Here is a 21,206-nt window from a genome sequence, read left to right as displayed (position 1 = left end):
GGCTTTTGACATGAATGAATAATCTATGCATGATAATCAATAAAAACTGACATCACATCACTGGTGTTTTATCAGAAGCCACCCCACTCTTCCTGTCAGTCTTTTTTGTGGTGGATTATCAGGGATGCTCTATAGAAAATTTTGGTCAAGGACTGAAAATATTTCAAATGCCTAGCTAGAGTCCCCTGTAGGGAGAACTAAGAATCAGAAACCACACAGTGCTACGAATGGGCTCCTGTAGGCCTAGAACCAAAAATCCCTCCACCCCACCCTCACTGCTGGCCACAGCTGGGATAGGTGACCCCCACTTGCAGCAGAAATGTAATCTATGAGTACAAAATGTCCGTAATGGTACAGCTTTCTTGACTGCTAGAGTCCTTAAAACCCATCTAGATATTGCTTCAGTTTACAGACAGAATCAAGATTCCTGGTCTTCATTCAAGGATCGTTAGTTCCTTCACAAAGGGAGTGTTGCCTAGCAGGACTCCTCACGGATAGAGTGGTTTAAGTAGAAATTTGGTTTTCAAGAGTGCATCCCTGTGTAAAGCCTACTGAGGCTGCATCAGTGAGTCTGCCTTCAGCAAGGAGATGGCAGGCAAGTGTGCCATCTTGGTGTGGTAGTGCCAAAGCCTCACCTAGGTTACCTCAAGCTGCTATATGGGGGTATCAGATCCATTTTATCCTGGCATTGAGCTCCTGATGGCTGGTGCCTGATGCCTACTAGTAAGAGAAATAAAATACAGATTCATGCTACAACATGGATGAACTCAACATTATGCTAAGTGAAAGACACAAGAGGCCAATATTATGATTCCATTTATATGAAATGTCCAGTGTAGGTAAATGTATAAAGACAGAAAGTAGATTCATGGTTTCCAAGGACTGGGGAAGGTGGAAATGGGGAGTGAGTGCTTAGTGGGTACAAATTACCTTCTGGAGTAATGAAAATGTTCTGTAACTAGATAGTCATAATGATTGCACAGGATTATGAATGTACTAAATGCCACTGAATTGCACACTTTAAAACAGTTAATATAGCTAAATTTTACACGATGTCTATTTTACCACATAAGAAAAAAACATTCATCTTTTGGTTCCATTTCTAGAAATTCTATTTGTATTTTTCTGATATGTATTTATTAATATATCTTCCTTGTCTTTTTTATATCCTCTCATTTATTTAAACATGTTTCTAAGTCGTTTGCATCTGATAGTAACTTTGGAGATCTAGGTATTTAGTTTATTATTTGTGCTGATAGTAGCTTTTTTTAAAACTGTGTGTATGTTTGGCTAGCTTTATCTGTGAGGGTCTTGTTAAAGTCTGAGAAATAGACTCCTCCAGAAAGGACCAGATTTGCTCCTGCCATCTGTCTGGATTTGCCACTAAAAATGAACTGGGCTATGCTGATAGTATTCATCTGAACTCCAAAACCACATGAGGGCAGGCTTGTGATTGCAAACATCAAAGGCTCCTAATAAGAAAGTGAAAAGAAAATTTACACTTTTGGGAAGTGGTAGAAAATATTTGCAAATCATAAACAGTCTAGCATTCAAATATATAAAGAGCTCTTCAACTCTACAACAAAAAGACAAACATCCAGTTAATAAACAGGCAAAACGCACAAATAGAAATTTCTCCAAGGAAGATATACCATGGCCAATAAGCACATGAAAATGTGCTCAACATCATTAATCATTAGGAAAATGTAAATCAAAACCATAAGTGATACCACTTCACACCCACTAGGATGGCTGTAATTTTTAAAAACCCTAAAAATAAAAAAGGTTGGTGAGGATATGGATAAATTGGAACCCTACCTTGCTGGTAGGAATGTAAAATAGTGCAGCTGCTGTGGAAAACAGTTTGGTGTTCCCTCAAAAAATTAAACATATGACCCAGTAACTCCAGTCCTAAATTTATGTCCCCCCAAAATTGAAAACAGATATTCCAACAAAACTTGTACACGACTGCTCATAACAAAGCAGTGCTATTCACAATTACCAAAAGGTGGAAACAACTCAAATGTCCACCAGATGCAAATGCATAAAGAAAATGTGGCCTATCTATACAATAGAATACAATTCAATCATAAAATTTGAGGTACTGATACATGGCACAACAGAGATAACTTCAGGTGAAAAAAGTCAGGCACAAATGTTCACAAATTGTATGACTGCATTTGAGTGAAATACACAGAATAGGGAAATCCATAGAAATAGAAAGCACATTAGTGTTTAACAGGGGCTCCAGGGAGGGGGACTGGGAAATGACTGCTAATGGGTATGGAATCTCTTTATGGGATGATGAAAATGTTTTTGAATTTGATAATAGCAATGGTTACACAACACAGTGAATATACTATGACTGAAATGACCGGTATATTGAGTTGTTGTTGTTGTTTTTTAAATCATAACAGAGAACATTGAGCCTGTTCTCTCTACAAAGCATCATTCTAAGAGGGTTCAAATTTCAAATCTAAGATCCAACACTTACTAGCTGGGTACCTTTAGACAAGTTACTTCATCTCTCTGTGACTCAATAACATCATTGGTAAAATAAGAGTAATAGATTATGTCTACTTCCATAGGGCTGTTAGGAGGATTAAATATACTAATACGTAGAAAGCACTTTAAACAGTGCTTGAAAGTGAAAGTGTTAGATACTCAGTCCGTCAGACTCTTTGTGACCCCATGGACTGTAGCCTGCCAGGCTCCTCTGCCCATGGGATTCTCCAGGCAAGAAGAATACTGGAGTGGGTTGCCATTTCCTTCTCCAGGGACCAAACCAGGATCTCTTGCATTGTAGGTGGATTCTTTACCATCTGAGCCACCAGGGAAGACCTTAAACAGTGCTTGGCATATAGTAAAAATTAGCGAAGTGTTAGATACAGGCATACCTCATTTTATTGTGCTTCACATTATAGTGCTTTGCAGATATTACATTTTTTAATAAATTGAACCTGTGTTATCAGATGATGGTTAGCATTTTTTACAATAAAGTATTTTTCAATTAAGGTATATACATGTTTTGGATATAATGTTATTGCACACTTAGACTACAGCAGAGTGTCAGCATATCTTTTATATGCACTGGGAAACAAAAAAAATCATGTGATGTTATTTGCTTTGTTGCAATGGTCCAAAACTGAACTCACAGTATCTCCCCTATATGCCTATACTATGATCATTTCAATGAATTCTCACAACAATCCCATGAAGTAGGAATTATTAGTTATTCACATTTTACAGATGAGAAAACTAAGGCACAAAGAGAATAAACAATTCATCAGGTGAGCCAGCTAGCAAGTGTCAAGCAAAGCAACCAGCAGGATTCAGACACCAGCAGTCTGTCAGGGTCTTTGCTCTCAACTATTGCTATGCTCTGCCTCACATAAATCGGTTGTATCAAGCCCTGGAATTCACAGCTAAGATGAGATTCAATTAGGTATTTACAGTTTTCAAAAAGTGAATCATGCACTTCTGCTTCTGGTGGCACAGATTCCATCCCTGGTTGGGGAAGTAAGATCCCAGGTGCAGGATGGTGGGAGCCACACACAAAAAAATGTGAATCAAATTTAAGTAAACATGTTAAGTAAATACTACCATGGTTGGTATCCAGGCATGGCAAAACTTTCAAGAGCACATAAATGACTGAAGTTTAGAAAACACTGGAGTAAATCATGGAAATCTAAACTATGATAGAACATATCTGGGCTGTTACCCACACATACTAGGTAGGCTACTGCACACCATGATTAAAACTGGTATCTCTTGTGTAATAACTCATCTCAGGCTTTAAATGTTCACCAGGTATCTAGCCAAAAGAGAGGGAAGCTGCAGAACTCAGCAAAAGCCAGCCTGAGGAGAAAGCATCTTGATTAAAGTTAGAGAAAGGTTGTGGGTGGTGCCACCCCTTGACATCTGAAAGTGAATTGGTCAACCAGCCATCTATTAGATAGTTTCCTACCCATCACCCGCTGGGGACATGGGGAACAGTGGTCATAGTACCCAAAAACATTTTCATTTCTTTTGAAATTAAAAGAAAAAATTAATATGATCAAGACTAAATTATATTCATCTTTATATCAACAGCTGTAAAATATAATTTTTAAAAATTTATGGAGGAAGGAACCTAAGAAGGCAAAAATGCCTAAGGCCCACAAAAGTCCTAATGTGGCCCTGACACTGGAGTGGATCTCATGACCCCCTCCTCCTGTCTGGTCTTCAAAAAACCACTTCAGCAGCCAGTATATGTAGTACCCTGATCCTGTTAGCATCCCCCTCTGTGTTGAGCAAAAGTGAAGAGACCACGTATGGGAAATCCAGCACTCCTGGATCACTGGTTTAAGGAGACTCAGCAGGGGCTGCTAGTTGCAAGGGCAAGAGGCTTGAACCAGAGCAGGAGGAGGTAGAGACCCCTGGCACTCAAGATTTTTAAAGACTGCCCAATAGCCTGCTCCTGAAAAATACTTTTCACCCTCCTCCACTCCTCCTGGAATCGCACCATTATTTACTCCTTTGAAATAAGACAGCAAGAACATGTTGAAAAGTACACAAACTCGCTCGAAAGCCTGCGGTCAAGTTGCCGGGCTTCCCTGGAGCTCAGTTTTCTTTGTAAAAAAAAAAAAAAAAAAAAAAACGAAAAAGAAAAAAAAAAAAAAAGAAAAAAAAAAGGGGGTTGTAAAAAAAAAAAAAAAAAGTATGCACAGTGTCGAGCATGTGACTCGTTTTTTAAAGAAGTGATTTTTTTTTTTTTTTCCACGCTAAGCGGCTTGTGGGAATCTTCCTGATCTTACTTCCCCGACCAGGGGTGGAACCTGTGCCCGCTACAGTGGCAGCATGGAGTCAACCACTGGACGGCCAGGGAAGTCCCAAAGAAGTGATTCTTATAATATGAAGGATGTTAAAACGTCCTGGGACACCTGCAAACACTTCTTGGCCAAAGAACCAGAGAATTCATTCGTGGCTTGGCCCCTTTTAATTTATTTGACACATCCGTAGGGAAAACAGTTCAGTAGTATAATTCTAGATAAATGGAGGGAGAGAAGAGGTGTGGAATTGGTAGTGGGGAATGCCTGCACTTCTGCCAGGTATACAGTACCGCCCCAGAATTAGGCGCACTTTAGGCGCCCGCAAAGCGGGGTTCCTTAAGATGCGCAGCAACCTAGCACAGCAAATGTTGCCTGCGCCAGGAGCTGATGGAAGGGGCCCGTGCAGCACAGGCATTCTTGGATGCACTAAGCACTTGGCGGGTTTTTACACTTGCACTCTGACGTGGGTTCACTACTAAAAATCTGAAGTCACTGGAGCTTTCATAAGAGGCGCGTGGGACATTTTGCAGCTTGCATCTGAGCACCCGGACTGCGTTGCAAACCCAAACAGCAAACTCCAGCTCCCGAAATGCACGGTGGGATCTGGTTTCAAAAACCCCGTGCAAAACAAACAAAAAACAACCAGGCAAACAGCCTCCAAGCTTATCGTTTCGTCTTAACCACTAGCCAGATTCTCGGACTTTTTGCGCGCGAATGGAGCGGAATCATATAGTCCCATCCATTCCACCAACTTCTGCTCAGAGCCCAATGCAAGAATAACTTCACCCTACTTTGCTTGGTTTGCTGGGGGTTCCGCGTCATCCCTACCCCTACCACTCCACCTTTTCCTCTGGGAAAACAAATCTCGCAGCACTGGTGAATTGCGCGAGGGTTCGGCGGACGAATATTTCCAAAACACTTCTCCACGAGCTCCAGGAGCCGAAGTTTTATTCACCCCACCCCCGACCCCAAATGGCTTTCGCAATCCAGCACAGCCCCTTCCTCCAACCAGACATTTCGTCCAAGTTGGAAGCAGTCGATTAAACTACAAATTGGAGTCACGGTTCCCCGAACAAGAGTATCCACTACCAGCACCACTCTCACATGCACTCGCCCTATTTTACTTCCACGCCCTGGCCCCAACCGCAGACCCACGGGCCCCACCTACCCCCACGAGAGGCAATGTGAAAACTACTAGGGGGCGTCTATCCGACTCCAGCGGGTGCACTTTGAACTTGCGGAAGGCAACAAACCTCTATATAAGGCGCGCAGCCCCAGTATCTGCGCCAGAAGAGGTTCCGGCGCCAGAAGAGCACCGCTGGAGACCTCTGGTCCCAACTCGAGCCCAGATCGTCGGATCGCCACACCCCCAGCGCAGAGTCCGCAGAAGCGCAGGCTTTCATCGACAGCATGGATAGCAGCCACTTTGACATAGGATTCCACAACTTGGGAATCGACGAGGACGAAGAACTGCATGGTTAGTGCCTAGACGGTGATGGCAGGTGCTTCGGCAAATCCCAGAAAAGGAACTTTCCCTGGGAAGGGCAGGTGGACGGGACACTGCACAGCAGCTCCTCCTCCAACACTGCGCCGGCCCCCTCCAGCCCGCGCACCGTGTGCTCCAGGCCCCCCCTGCCCCAGTCTCTCCCTTTTGCTTTCCTCTTTTCCCAGATGTGGAGCCTACCCTGATCTCGGAGGTTTTAATTGGAGTGGAAGATGAAACTCGGTCCTCACCTGAGCCCGGAGAAGCAGCTGCAGCCGCAGCCGCAAACTACTTTGGCGAGGCGGACTCCAACCTCCTGGACGACGAAGACGGCGAGGAAGATGAAAACGGTGAGGGCGACGGCGGCGATTTTGAGCCCCCGCTGCAGCAGGAGGAGCCGGCCCCCCTGGCCATTCAGGGGCCCCAGATTGTGGCGAGAAAGCCGCGCCGCTGCCGTACTGTTTTCACCCCGTTGCAGCTGCTGGAGCTGGAGCGAGTTTTCCGCCACATTCAATACCCCGACGTGTTTGCACGGTAAGTGGCTGGCTCCGGAGACGCCCAGTTCTTCACTGGCCCGCGCGCCTTCCAGGACGCCTTAGGTTCTTTCCCAGGACCCTCCCCCCTCCTCTCCCGGGCCAAAAGCCACTTTGGAGGCTCGAGGTCGCCGGGTCTGCCCTAGCTTGCGGGGGTTGGGGCAAAGCCTTCAGAGCTTGCAGGGGTGCAAGAGAGGGTGGGACTAGGGTGGAGCAAGTAAAGCAGGGCGGATTAATACTGATTTAATTTAAAATCTTGGTAATTTGCTCATCGTGGGGTTTTGCATGCATTTTTATATTTTAAATATTGCAGTAAAACTTTATCGTGGTTACTCCGCTTTTTCCACGCCTTTTAAATTTTGTGCATGAGGAGAGCGCCTCCTAGCCCTCACCCTGGTCTCTCGGCCCTGCCACGTGGAGCGCTGTTTCTAGGCGGCAGAGTTTTGACCGTTAAAAAGCCCGGGCTGGAGCCCCCTAGAGTACGAAGTGGTTGTAGCTCAGTCGTGTTGGACTCTTAGCAACCCCGTGGGGTGTAGCCCGCCAGGCTCCTCTGTTAGTGGGATTCTCCAGGCAAGAATACTGGAGTGGGTTACCATTTCCTTCTCCATAGAGTACGAAGGGGAAGCTCTATTCTGTCCTGATAGGAATGGGGCATCAGGACGAATCGGTGTGAGGTTTATGGGCGCCCTTTCTGGTTCCATTGTATACAGCCTTCGCCCTTGATTGCTTGACTGATATGGCTTGAAGTTTCTCCATGAGAGTTCACCGCTCCTTTTTACAATAATCAGAAATACTTGGGTTTAAAACGCCGCTTTTTTGCGGGGGATGGGGGTGGGGTGGGGTGTGATTTTAGTTATTTTTATGGAGGGGTCTCCGTAAAAGTGAAAAGATTTTCAAGTTGGTTCTCTGCTGTTGAACAAATGGAAAAATTAATTGAGTCATATTGAAGTAACAGGCACACTAACAGAAATTTTAATATGTATTCCCTTCTTATATTTTAGTTAATGGGTGAGTTGTCCACGGGAAGACCCTCCCTAAGTAAACCATAAACCGTATTACAGAAAATTGTAATTTACAGAAATGTAAATGATATATTTTATCTACAATTCCAAATACTGAATTTGCACTTTTCCCCCTGTCAGAGAGGAGATTGCAAGACGTCTGAATTTGGCTGAAAGAAGAGTGCAGGTTAGTAAATCTTAATTTTAAGATTGGCTGGGCAGCCATTCTAAAACATGCATTAGGTTTTGTCCTGAAAACTCTCAATTTGGTGTGCTTTGTTGTCTTTTCCATACACACACATGGGGAAAAAAGCAGAACACAGACCTCTCTCCTCTCTACACACACACACACACACACACACACAGACACAGACACACACACACACACTTTGTTGTCTTTTCCATACACACACACGGGGAAAAAAGCAGAACACAGACCTCTCTCCTCTCTACACACACACACACACACACACACACACTTTGTTGTCTTTTCCATACACACACACGGGGAAAAAAGCAGAACACAGACCTCTCTCCTCTCTACACACACACACACACACACACACACACACACACACACACTTTGTTGTCTTTTCCATACACACACACGGGGAAAAAAGCAGAACACAGACCTCTCTCCTCTCTACACACACACACACACACACACACACTTTGTTGTCTTTTCCATACACACACACGGGGAAAAAAGCAGAACACAGACCTCTCTCCTCTCTACACACACACACACACACACACACACACACACACACACACACTTTGTTGTCTTTTCCATACACACACACGGGGAAAAAAGCAGAACACAGACCTCTCTCCTCTCTACACACACACACACACACACTTTGTTGTCTTTTCCATACACACACACGGGGAAAAAAGCAGAACACAGACCTCTCTCCTCTCTACACACACACACACACACACACACACACACACACACACACTTTGTTGTCTTTTCCATACACACACACGGGGAAAAAAGCAGAACACAGACCTCTCTCCTCTCTACACACACACACACACACACACACACACACACACACACTTTGTTGTCTTTTCCATACACACACACGGGGAAAAAAGCAGAACACAGACCTCTCTCCTCTCTACACACACACACACACACACACACACACACTTTGTTGTCTTTTCCATACACACACACGGGGAAAAAAGCAGAACACAGACCTCTCTCCTCTCCCTACACACACACACACACACACACACACACACACACTTTGTTGTCTTTTCCATACACACACACGGGGAAAAAAGCAGAACACAGACCTCTCTCCTCTCTACACACACACACACACACACACACACTTTGTTGTCTTTTCCATACACACACACGGGGAAAAAAGCAGAACACAGACCTCTCTCCTCTCTACACACACACACACACACACACACACACACACTTTGTTGTCTTTTCCATACACACACACGGGGAAAAAAGCAGAACACAGACCTCTCTCCTCTCTACACACACACACACACACACACACACACACACTTTGTTGTCTTTTCCATACACACACACGGGGAAAAAAGCAGAACACAGACCTCTCTCCTCTCTACACACACACACACACACACACACACTTTGTTGTCTTTTCCATACACACACACGGGGAAAAAAGCAGAACACAGACCTCTCTCCTCTCTACACACACACACACACACACACACACTTTGTTGTCTTTTCCATACACACACACGGGGAAAAAAGCAGAACACAGACCTCTCTCCTCTCTACACACACACACACACACACACACACTTTGTTGTCTTTTCCATACACACACACGGGGAAAAAAGCAGAACACAGACCTCTCTCCTCTCTACACACACACACACACACACACACACACACACACACTTTGTTGTCTTTTCCATACACACACACGGGGAAAAAAGCAGAACACAGACCTCTCTCCTCTCTACACACACACACACACACACACACACACACACACTTTGTTGTCTTTTCCATACACACACACGGGGAAAAAAGCAGAACACAGACCTCTCTCCTCTCTACACACACACACACACACACACACACACACACACACACACACACACACTTTGTTGTCTTTTCCATACACACACACGGGGAAAAAAGCAGAACACAGACCTCTCTCCTCTCTACACACACACACACACACACACACACACACACACTTTGTTGTCTTTTCCATACACACACACGGGGAAAAAAGCAGAACACAGACCTCTCTCCTCTCTACACACACACACACACACACACACACACACACACACTTTGTTGTCTTTTCCATACACACACACGGGGAAAAAAGCAGAACACAGACCTCTCTCCTCTCTACACACACACACACACACACACACACACACACTTTGTTGTCTTTTCCATACACACACACGGGGAAAAAAGCAGAACACAGACCTCTCTCCTCTCCACACACACACACACACACACTTTGTTGTCTTTTCCATACACACACACGGGGAAAAAAGCAGAACACAGACCTCTCTCCTCTCTACACACACACACACACACACACACACTTTGTTGTCTTTTCCATACACACACACGGGGAAAAAAGCAGAACACAGACCTCTCTCCTCTCTCTACACACAGACACACACACACACACACACACACACACACACACACACACACACACAGAGGTTTTTTTCCAGTAAATAAAGTTCATCTTCTAACACTGGCATCCTTTAGGGAGGCTGTTAGTATTCCCTAAAAGAATATTTCTATGTGACTCTACTGAGGTTCAGTCTCACCTGGGAAGCATTCACTTTAATACTCTGAAAGCTAGGTTAAAAGAAAGATCAACTGTACTCAGTTATTTAAAATACTTAAAACCCGGGCATAAGGTCTTAGCTAAAGGAGTGAACTTATAAATATTTAGACATTGGTGTGAGGGAGTAATTCAAACTCATGCTCTAGGGCAAAACAACTAAGCCATCTGATATATATGTATATTGTTGTTTTGCCCTAGAGCATGAGTGTAAGTTCAGGGCTTCCCTGGTGGTTCAGCCGTAAAGAACCCACCTGTCAATGCAGGATAGTTGGGTTTGATCCCTGGATTGGGAAGATCCCCTGGAAAAGGAAATGGCAACCCACTCCAGTATTCTTGCCAGGAAAATCCCATGGACGGAGGAGCTTGGTGAGCTATAGTCCATGGAATCACAAAAGAGTCAGATATGACTTAGCCACTAAACAACAACATATGTGAGCACAGTGATGGAAATACACTGTGCATCTGTCAGTGGTGTGCAGAAAAGCAAACCACCAGATGCTGGCATCCTAATGCCACAGGCTGGACCAACAGTCAGGCCTGGTCTCAAAACGAATCTCAGACAGACAAGGTAAACCCAGAGGAAAAGTTTGCTGAATTGTTTTTCCCCATCCTTTGGTTTACATAGTCCTCTCAATGGATTTCTGAAGGGAACATGAGCCAGAAAACACAAGTAAGGAAAAATACAATGTTCTTGTGTATTTCCAAACACTGCAGCATGATTTCCCCCAAGAAACTTAATAGATGCTTCCCCTACCCATCTTATGCAAGTATGACAGATCTGTTTTATGAAACCAGTATTGGGAATATGGACCTAATATTGGCCAATACAAAAATTTGCTATCCATGGGCTTTTGGCTATGTTTAGGGAGATTAGACCCCAGGTACATTTGAATCCCCTCCAGAATGAGCTTTATTACAGTGGCCTTCTTCAGACTATATTTGCATGTAGTAGAAGAACACCTAATCCAAAAATGGGAGAGAGAAAAGACAGCTTAAAACTTACAGTTTGGGAAGGTCCAAAATAATTAAATACAAGGTAAACCCCATCACCTGCTATGCTAAGAGGAAAGTAAAGTCTAATTGATAGCTTGTTTGTTTGTTAATGGTTGGTAAGCATTTAGAGAGGAGCCTCTTTTGTGACCCTTGTCCCCACAGGACTGGACATGATTGGACCTTCCTGCCTTAGGAATGAGTGATGGGATTGGGGTCTCCTGGTTAAGGAGTAGAGCTGGCAGGACCCTGGGTACCCTAACACTCTGGGTAAACAGTGGCTTTTGTCTGACATCCTGAAACTGAAGCTAGAACCAAATAAGCTGCCCTTGTCCTGAGCCAGGAAGGTTTGGAGGGTAGGGCAGAATGAAGCAGGCAAAATTGACAGTGATGACAACAGGGTACTCAGTATCTTATCTGGGGAAAAGGATTTAGGGATTAGTGAATTTGGGTTTAGTTAAGCTAAACTTTCCTTAACACTAACAGCTAAAATATCGAGGCAGTGTCCAGGACTTCAGCAACTCTGGTGTCCCAGCAAGACAAGCCACAAAGTCCCTGGGCCTCTCATGATCGAGTCTCCATTGACATAGCATCTGCTCCCAGGCATGGACATTATCAGCAGGGACCTGGTGCAATTCATCAATTAGGCCTGCATCCAAGACTTGGAAAAAACTCATTAAGGAATGTTAAAAATGAGAGACAATTCAATGTGCCAAAATCTGGGCTAGGCTTGGCTCACTAAGGATTAACTGAGGGAGGTGAGCTGTTTACTTTCCAAAGAGAGTTTAACAATAAGGAAATAGTTTCTCCTGTGGCAATGTAAAATCTCAATGGCAGATTTGCATGGTGGGTGTTTTCTAGTATGACATTAACTGTTCAGTATACTAAAGCCATCTCTTTTTTTCCCTCTGATTGAAGGTTTGGTTTCAAAACCGAAGGGCCAAATGGAGAAGATACCAGAGGGCACTGATGTTTAGAAATCTGCACCCTGTTGCCTTGGGCCACCCTGTGGGGGTAATCTTTAATGGGCCTTATCGCATAGTCCCTGTTATGGAGCCTGCATGGAGATGCATTCCTGCAGTGCCATGTCCAGGTCTGCCCCCTGGGGTACTCCCACCACCTGTGCTACCCGCACCTCTGCCACCCAGGCCATGGGAGATGCCTTTGCCACCCCCGGTACCTATGCCTCACTTTGCTCTGGCCCCTATAGGTGTGGCATGGGCCCCTGTCATCAATGGTCATTTTATATAGGCCCCATTTTCTGAATATGTTATTCAGACAGTTTTCCACAGCGTGTTTCTGCTAGATATACATTGTGCAGAGCAAATAAAAAACCTGTTAAATGAAATGAGTGAAAGTACAAAATGAGTGTCAGTTGTTTCGGGAGGGCACATTGTGTTTTCAATAAAGAGACAAAATAGAAATATATTGATTGTGAGTATCAAATGGGCTGAGTGGGTGTGTGAATGGGAATTGCTAAGGCAATGCAATTCAAAGAGAAGGTCAAAGAAGCTTCCTTCCATAATGTAATGGGTCTGAGTCACTATAATAGATTATGCACGTCAGAGTCCTCTCAGTGCCTGTAGCGGGTTTACACTGACCACATGTTCTCCCCCCAACCCCATCCGTACCCTTCCTCTTTGGGAGCACGTACATATGCAAGATGGGAAGGTATGAGCCGTTAGTGAGGTACAGTGTGTTTTCAGGTGGGGGTATGTTCTATTCAAGGAGCTCAATAGCCATGGACAGAGGAGCCTGGCAGGCTACAGTCCATGGAGTCACAGAGTAAGACATGACTGAGCACACACATGATGGAATAGGAACCATTCTAGTTCTAAGACACAAGAGGGGGCTCCATTAAGATCAAACAAGGGCTCTTCTTTGTTTTCTCACACTTGCTTCCAGCCTGAACAAGTCTATTATTGTAGCATCCCCAGCTCAGAGGCAGACGATCACACTTTGTATTTTGTCACACCCAACATCCAAGAGATGGTCCCTTGAATAGTGCTCCAAAATAGGCACTCATTAAAAAGAGCCCACCAGGCTCCTCTGTCTATGGAATTCTCCAGGCAAGAATACTGGAGTGGGGTGCCGTGCCCTCCTCCAGGGGATCTTCCCAACCCAGGGATCGAACCCACATCTCCTGCATTGGCAGGCAGATCCTTTACTACTGTGCCACCTGGAAAGCCCTAAAAAGAAGCAGACTTTCGCTTTGCTCATAATGTATTCATGTAAAACTGCCAAGTGAGAAAATAAAAAAATGGGAGGTGGGGAAAGGAGGCCAGGCCCATTATTTTTATTTATTTTTGTCTTAGAATCTGCTTTTTATTATAGAAATCAACTTTAGCAGGGACTTCCCCAGTGGTCCAGTGGCTAAGACTCCACACTCCCAATGTAAGGGGTCCAGGTTCCATCTCTGTTCTGGGAACTAGGTCCCACATGCCACAACTAAAGATTCCACATGCAGCAACTAAGATATGACACAGCCAAATAAATACTTAAAAAACAATAATTATTAAAAGCTTTAGCAATATTCATAAACAGTAAAAGGATGATAAGATGTGAACATTAAAGACAAGACTGTCACATCTTTTGGAAATAATTAGAGGCATGTATACACCATTCTGCTCTGAAAAGAAGAAAAATCTTTATCCATAGACAAAATATTTCTTAGACATTTTTTTAAAGTTACCTGGTGTTTAACATCAACTCTATCCTAAGCACTGTTTTGCTTCTTTTTTTTGCAGGCCCACTATTTTTAAAAAATACTTTCTTTTCAGTTGAACAGTGACTTTATGAACAGTCAAGCTGTGAAATGACTGCAGTGACTTCAGATAGGAGTGTCACAGTGACAGGAGAATTTCACAGGAGGTGGGTTGGGGAGAAGAGGCTTATCAAAGCCGAGTTTCCCAGTAGTTACATGTTCTAATTTGGAGGGAGACTATTTTCCAGGAAAAGCGTATGACTTTCATAGTGTTGTCCAATACTTTTCATTCCTTTTTTCCTTCCCTTCACACTTAACGCATACCAAACATCAGTAAAGGGGTTGTATCAAATGTGGGACTCCTGCAGCAAGGAGGTCATCACCATTGTAGAGGCCCCAGCCCCTGTTCAGAGTGAAGGACATCCAGGATGTGACAGTGCATGCCCATTGCCATCTTTTGAAACAACCATCTTCATTTCTCATTTTTGCCCCCTTTCCTTCTTGTTAAACAACAGGTTCCTCAATGCTTTAAGTCCTCTTGGAACTACAGGGTCTGTAAAAATCAAAGCTCCAGGACCCCATACAGCCTTGCCATCCCAAGACTCAAATAGTACCCAGGGTACAAATCCTACAGTTCACTCTCAGATCCAGTCTGACAAACAGACAGGACATTTTTTCATCTCAGTCTGCCTGGAGGAAGCAAAAAACTAGATACCCTTTCCCATAAGTGGAGGTCTTCAAAAGACACATATACTATTTTTAAAAACATATATTTCTTCCAGGTGCCAGATGATTTAAAGAAGAATGGTAGGATGGGGGCAGAGGAATATGCAAAATGTTTCTGGGTATGATAGGTTCCCGCAGTCTAGGTTTTAAAAGAGATAGTCTCACAAAGAACATCCTCTTAAGTGCATTTCAAAAATCTCCAAAGCATAGATCAGAAATTACTTATCCTACTATAAGACAGGGGCTTCCCTGGTAGCTCAAACTCTAAAGAATCCACTTGCAATGAAATTATTTAGATGTATTAAAAATTATTAGAAATTGACTATGGGCTAATAATTTCATTTACCTGAGACAGATGATATGTAAAGACCTATAAAGGTGGCAGCTTTGGCTGACAAGTTATTTTAAAATAATTTTATTTATTTATTTTTGGCTGTGCTGGGTTTTCATTGCAGCACAGGCTTTTCTCTAGTTGGGGAGAGCAGGGGGTTACTCTTCTGTTGTGGTGCACGGGCTTCTCATTGCAGTGGCTTCTCTTGTTGCAGAGCATGGAGTCTAGGACAGGCGGGTTTCAGTAGTTGCAGGACATGGGCTCAGTAGTTGAGGCTCCTGGGCTCTAGCACAGGTCCAATAGTTGTGGCACATGGGCTTAGTTTCTCTTCAGCATGGGGGAATCCTCCCAATTCAGGGATCGAACCTGGGTCTCCCACATTGGCAGACAGATTCTTTACCATGGAGTCACCAGGGAAGCCCGGAGCTGACAAGTTTTAAAAACAATCTCAAAAGAAGTATAAGAGCTTCAGCATTTTACAGTAATAATTCTGGATGTGCTCTTTCTAAAGTTATTTCACATTGAAAAACACATGAAAACTTTCACAATAGTCATTTTCATGGTCAAATTAAGCAGGGAGAAGGTAGGAGGTATTTGTAGGAAAAGAAAGTTTTTTTTTTATTAGAATTAGATTTATGTAAACTGGATCTTGTTTCAAACAAATCTAGTCAAAACCTTGGAGGTCCAACTTGGAAGAGCCTAAGAATCAAAATCCCAGCCATCCTTCAGGTTACAAGTACTTAGGGAAAGTGGGCACAGCAAGGAAAGACTAGGAATAATTATTTGGTTGAGAACACAAGGGTCTTCCTTGAGATTGGTGTGAAAACTGCCTTTTTCAACAAAGAGTTAGATTGCTGTGAGTGCATTTTTTAAAGGAGAACAGAGTTTAATCTGAATTGTTTTCAAAAGAACAATTGGGCCTTTGCTTAAATTCCTAACATAGGGTAATATGCCTAAAGTGGGCACGCTCTGAGCACATATGTGTATTCTGTTTTCCCACTCAGACATTTAGTGCCAGTGTGACTCTCAGAATTGATGAAAACCTGAAAGTAAAATAATGGTGTAAAGTACAAGAATTCTTCCTTGTATGTTCTGATTGGTAGATCCTACTTTGTCTAATTTGAATCCTGTAACCCAGGGCCTTCTATTGATGGCGGTGGAGAAATTGGTATAAAATGGTACATATATATACTACCATGTATAAAATAGATAGCTAGTGGGAAGTTGCTATATAATACAGAGAGCCCAGCTTGGCACTCTGTGATAACCTAGAGGGATGGGATACAAGGGGGGAGGGAGATTCAAGAGGGAAGGGATATATATATATATATATATATGCTGTGCTGTGTTTAGAAGCTCAGTCATGTCTGACTCTTTGGGACCCCATGGACTATAGCCTGCAGGGTTCCTCTGACGATGGGGATTCTCCAGGCAAGAATACCGGAGTGGGTGGCCATGCCTTCCTCCAGGAGATCTTCCCAACCCAGGGATCAAACCCAGGTCTCCCACAATGCAGGCGGGTTCTTTACCAGCTGAGCCACTCGGGAAGCCCCAGATACATATGTGTGTGTGTGTGTGTGTGTGTGTGTGTGTGTATAGCTGATTCACACTGTTGTACAACAGAAATCAACACTGCATTGTAAAGCACTTTTCCTCCAATTAAAAAACAAATTTAAAAAATATCTAATAAAATACAGAAAAAATGAACTGGTACATAGACAGGGATTCTCAAACTTTGAGTGGACACTTGCTGGAGGCAAATCATGTCACAACGTAACCCTCATCACACACCCTCCTTCCTAAGAATGCTGCACAAAATTATCATTTGGGGATTCATTTGAGGCTTTCCTCATGTTCCCTCCCAACTAGTCAAGGGAACAGAACATCCCAAAGAGAATGAACCCTTGCCTCAGACAGTTCCTCTTCTTTTTTTTTTTTTTTTTACAGTTACTCTTCTTAGCGGATACTTTCTCATTTTCTTTTAATGTACTTCCACACAAGGTCACATTAATTTGGCAAATGAGGCAAACGTTCACAAGTCCTGCAGCCAAAAGACAGTGATATAGTTTATATAGTTTATAGTTTCCTTCACTGTGCCAAAGCTTTTAAGTTTAATTGGCCCCATTTGTTTATTTTTGTTTTTGTTTCCATTACTCTGGGAGGTGGGTCATGAAGGATCTTGCTGTGATTTATGTCAAAGAGTGTTCTGCCTATGTTTTCCTCTAAGAGGTTTATACTTTCCGGTCTTACATTAGGTCTTCAATTCATTTTGAGTTTATTTTTGTGTACAGTGTTAGGAAGTGTTCTAATTTCATTTGTTTGCACGTAGCTGTCCAGTTTCCCCAGCACCACTTGTTGAAGAGACTATCTTTTCTCCATTGTATATCCTTGCCTCCTTTGTCAAAGATAAGGTACCCATAGGTGTGTAGGTTTATCTCTGGGCTTTCTATCTTGTTCCATTGGTCTATATTTCTGTTTTTGTGCCACTACCGTATTTTGTCTTGATGATTATAGCTTTGTAGTGTAGTTTGAAGTCAGGAAGGTTGATTCCTCCAGCTTCATTCTTCTTTCTCAAGATTACTTTGACTCTTCGGGATCTTTTGTGTTTCCATACAAATTGTGAAAATTTTTGTTCCAGTTCTGTGAAAAATAGCATTGGTAGTTTTTTATAAACAAGGTGAAAAGACAATCCTCAGAATTGGAGAAAACAGCAAAGAAACAACTGACAAAGGATTAATCTCCAAAATATGCAAGCAGCTTATGAAGCTCAATACCAGAGAAACAACCCAATCAAAAAGTGGGCAGAAGACCTAAACAGACATTTCTCCAAAGAAGACATACAGATGGCTAATAAACATATGAAAAGATGCTCAACATCACTCATTATTAGAGAAATGCAAATCAAAACTACAATGAGTTATCACCTTCACCAGTCAGAATGGCCATCATCAATAAATCTACAAACAATAAATGTTGGAAAGGGTGTGGAGAAAAGGGAACCCTCTTGCACTCTTGGAAATGCAAATTGATATAGCCACTTGAGAGAATAGTATGGAGATTTCTTTAAAAACTCGGAATAAAACTACCATATGACCCAGGTATCCCACCACTGGGCATATACCCTGAGAAAACCATAATTGAAACATGTACCCCAATGTTCATTACAGCACTATTTACAATAGTTAGGACATGGAAGCAACCTATATGTACATCAACAGTTGAATGGATACAGATGTTGTGGTACATATACACAATGGAATATCACTGAGCCATAAAAAGGAATGCATTTGATTCAGTTCTAATGAGGTGGATAAATCTAGAGCCTGTTATACAGAGTGAAGTAAGTCAGAAAGAGAAAGACAAGCAATGTATATTAGTGTATATCTAGCATACATATGGAAGCTAGAAAGATGGTACTGATGAACCTATTTGCAGGACAGCAATGGAGACACAGACATAGAGAACAGACTTGTGGAGACGGGAATGAAGGTGGGGCAAGGTGAGGGTGAGACAAATTGAGATAGTAGCATTGAAAGACATATATTACCATATGTAAAATTAGATAATCAATGGAAATTTGCTGTATGATGCAGAGAGCTCAAATCTGGTACTCTGTGACAACCTAGAGGGATGGGATGGGGTGGGAGGTGGGAAGGAGGATCAGGAAGGAGGGGACATATGCATACCTATGGCTGATTCATTTTGATATATGGCAGAAACCAACACAATATTGTAAAGCAATTATACTCCAACTAAAAATACATATATATTTTTAAAAAGACAGTGATGACAGTCACTCCATGCTTCTCTTCCCAACTGAGCGCCTTTCTTCCTTTGAAGGATATTCAGCTAAGAGGAAGAGACCCTGGTATTCTCTCTGAACTGGAGGGGGCTTTCACTGTCATCTAGTCCACTCCCTTCATTTTGCATATGAGGAAACACAGGCTCCCAGAGCAGTGGGGTGGCCCACCTTGGGTAGCATGCACGGTTCATGCTGGAGAAGGTCAGCCTCTGGGTGGCCACAGCCTGCCCCAGGCCCAGGATTTCCTAGCCAAGGGCAACAAACACAAGTCCAGGTTCACCTCCTCCATGCTCATCACCTCTATCTGCCCAGAACTCTTTTCCTTCAAGGGGCTATGAACTCAAGGCTCCTTCCCAAGCTTTGGCACTGGGCCATTTTACCTCTAGGAAAAGTAAGCAACCTCCCCTCAAAGTATGCAGTACCCTGATGTCCACTCTTGAACATGGAACAGCAGGACCTTGAGAGAGTGATGCAGTTTGTACCCTCCTTACAAAAGGCCAAGTGTGCTTCCACTACAATAACTTTTATTTCCTCCAATCCCCTGGCGAAACTGTGCCTGCCAACTGGCAGCACAACACATAAGCCACAGCCAGTTCTGGGCTTGTGTTGAATTAACTTTTTTGTAAAGTAGGCTAATAGTTTGGAAACTGTCATTATGCAATTAGTATTCATTTTGAAATGTGGTTATTTGTGCTTTGCCTTGATCCATGTCACATTCTCTCCTTCTCAGATGTCACTGCAATGCTCTGGGGCAGGGACCCAAAGTGCAACGGTGTAAATTTAATTTTCAAATGCACCCCAATGGTCTGTATGCCTCCCTGTGCAAAGTGTAGATCTGAAGGAGACTGTCTGGATTCCCAACATTTACATGCAAATATTTTTAGACTTTAGGAATACAAAAGACTCCCTCTGAAAGCACACTCAGTTGTGCTTCACACACAAGGGGACACAATGATTGAAGAGGTGGCATCCAGGCATGGGCAGGATAATTGATACACCTGGAACCTTCTGAAGCACAGCCCCCAGAAAAAACTAATGCTTCTCTGAGAAGTGCAGAGCTGGAACCCGATTTTCTATTCTTGGCCCAAGAATCTTGGTTTAGGGAAAAAAAAAACAGGGGGCAGAGTAGAGATTAAGGAATAGTCTGAGCAATTCCCCTTGAAAGAGAGAGACAGAGATGAAGCAAAAGATGCTTTGAAGTCAGGAGTGGAAAAAGAGGCCTTGGTGACACATGTCCATGGCTGAGCCCTGAGCTATTGCTGGGGGGCAGGGTTCTGGGAAGTCAGTGGGCACTGGAAGCTGGGTAGTGTCTCTGGGAGATAGCCAGTGGGCACAAGGAGGTGGCCCTGGCCAGCTGGGCTTTACAAAAAAAAAAGAAAGGAAAAACAGAACTCAGGTTAATATGCAAATCAGTCCTTAATAACTCCTTTCATACTCCTCATCACAAGGTAAAATAAGGGGACCCCTCTTTCTCCTTTCCTCTCATCTCCACATTCCTTTAACTCAAATGATCACTTCAAGGGATCTCACCAGGATTGAAATATTCATGAGGAAAGAAGGAAGGTCAGCACAGAGAGGGAGCCCTACTACCATGTGATTGCCCAGGCCCAGGTCCCCAGCCCCAGCACCTCAGGAAAAAAAAAAAAAACAACACCCAAGGTGGTTCTATATCTTCATTTTATCCTGAAGAAATTTCCAAGGATGTCCAATGAATTCCATAGGCCCACCTACCATGTCCAAACCGCAACTCCAACAGGGAGTCAGATAGAAATATTGCAAGGTGTTAAGTTGGTTTTTCTATTGTTTATTTAACACAAAGTCTTAGACTTCAGGCATCTGCATGGACAGATCTTGTATGTTCTTGTATTAAGTGAAACTATTCTATATCCTCATAACTCTCTCAGCTTAACACTCTGTTTAAGAGTTTAATTAGGTCCCATTTGTTTATCTTTGTTTTTATTTTCATTAATCTAGGAAGCAGATTGGAAAAGACCTTGCTG

The 21,206-nt window shown here is 43.2% G+C and overlaps 1 protein-coding gene across 1 annotated transcript; it reads left to right on the top strand.

The window, feature by feature from the left end:
• The first annotated feature begins 5,911 nt into the window (after positions 1-5,911).
• ESX1 (ESX homeobox 1) lies at positions 5,912-13,056 on the top strand. The gene is made up of 4 exons (XM_043897225.1): positions 5,912-6,288; positions 6,483-6,828; positions 7,970-8,015; positions 12,562-13,056. The coding sequence occupies exons 1-4, from the start codon at positions 6,222-6,224 to the stop codon at positions 12,892-12,894; spliced, it is 792 nt and encodes a 263-aa protein (XP_043753160.1). The 5' UTR covers positions 5,912-6,221; the 3' UTR covers positions 12,895-13,056.
• The last annotated feature ends 8,150 nt before the right edge of the window (positions 13,057-21,206 follow it).

The sequence above is a fragment of the Cervus elaphus genome, chromosome X (assembly GCF_910594005.1).
Source record: "Cervus elaphus chromosome X, mCerEla1.1, whole genome shotgun sequence".
NCBI classification, from domain to species: domain Eukaryota; kingdom Metazoa; phylum Chordata; class Mammalia; order Artiodactyla; family Cervidae; genus Cervus; species Cervus elaphus.
Note: the sequence above shows the minus strand (reverse complement) of the source record. Positions and strands in the feature narration are given on the sequence as shown.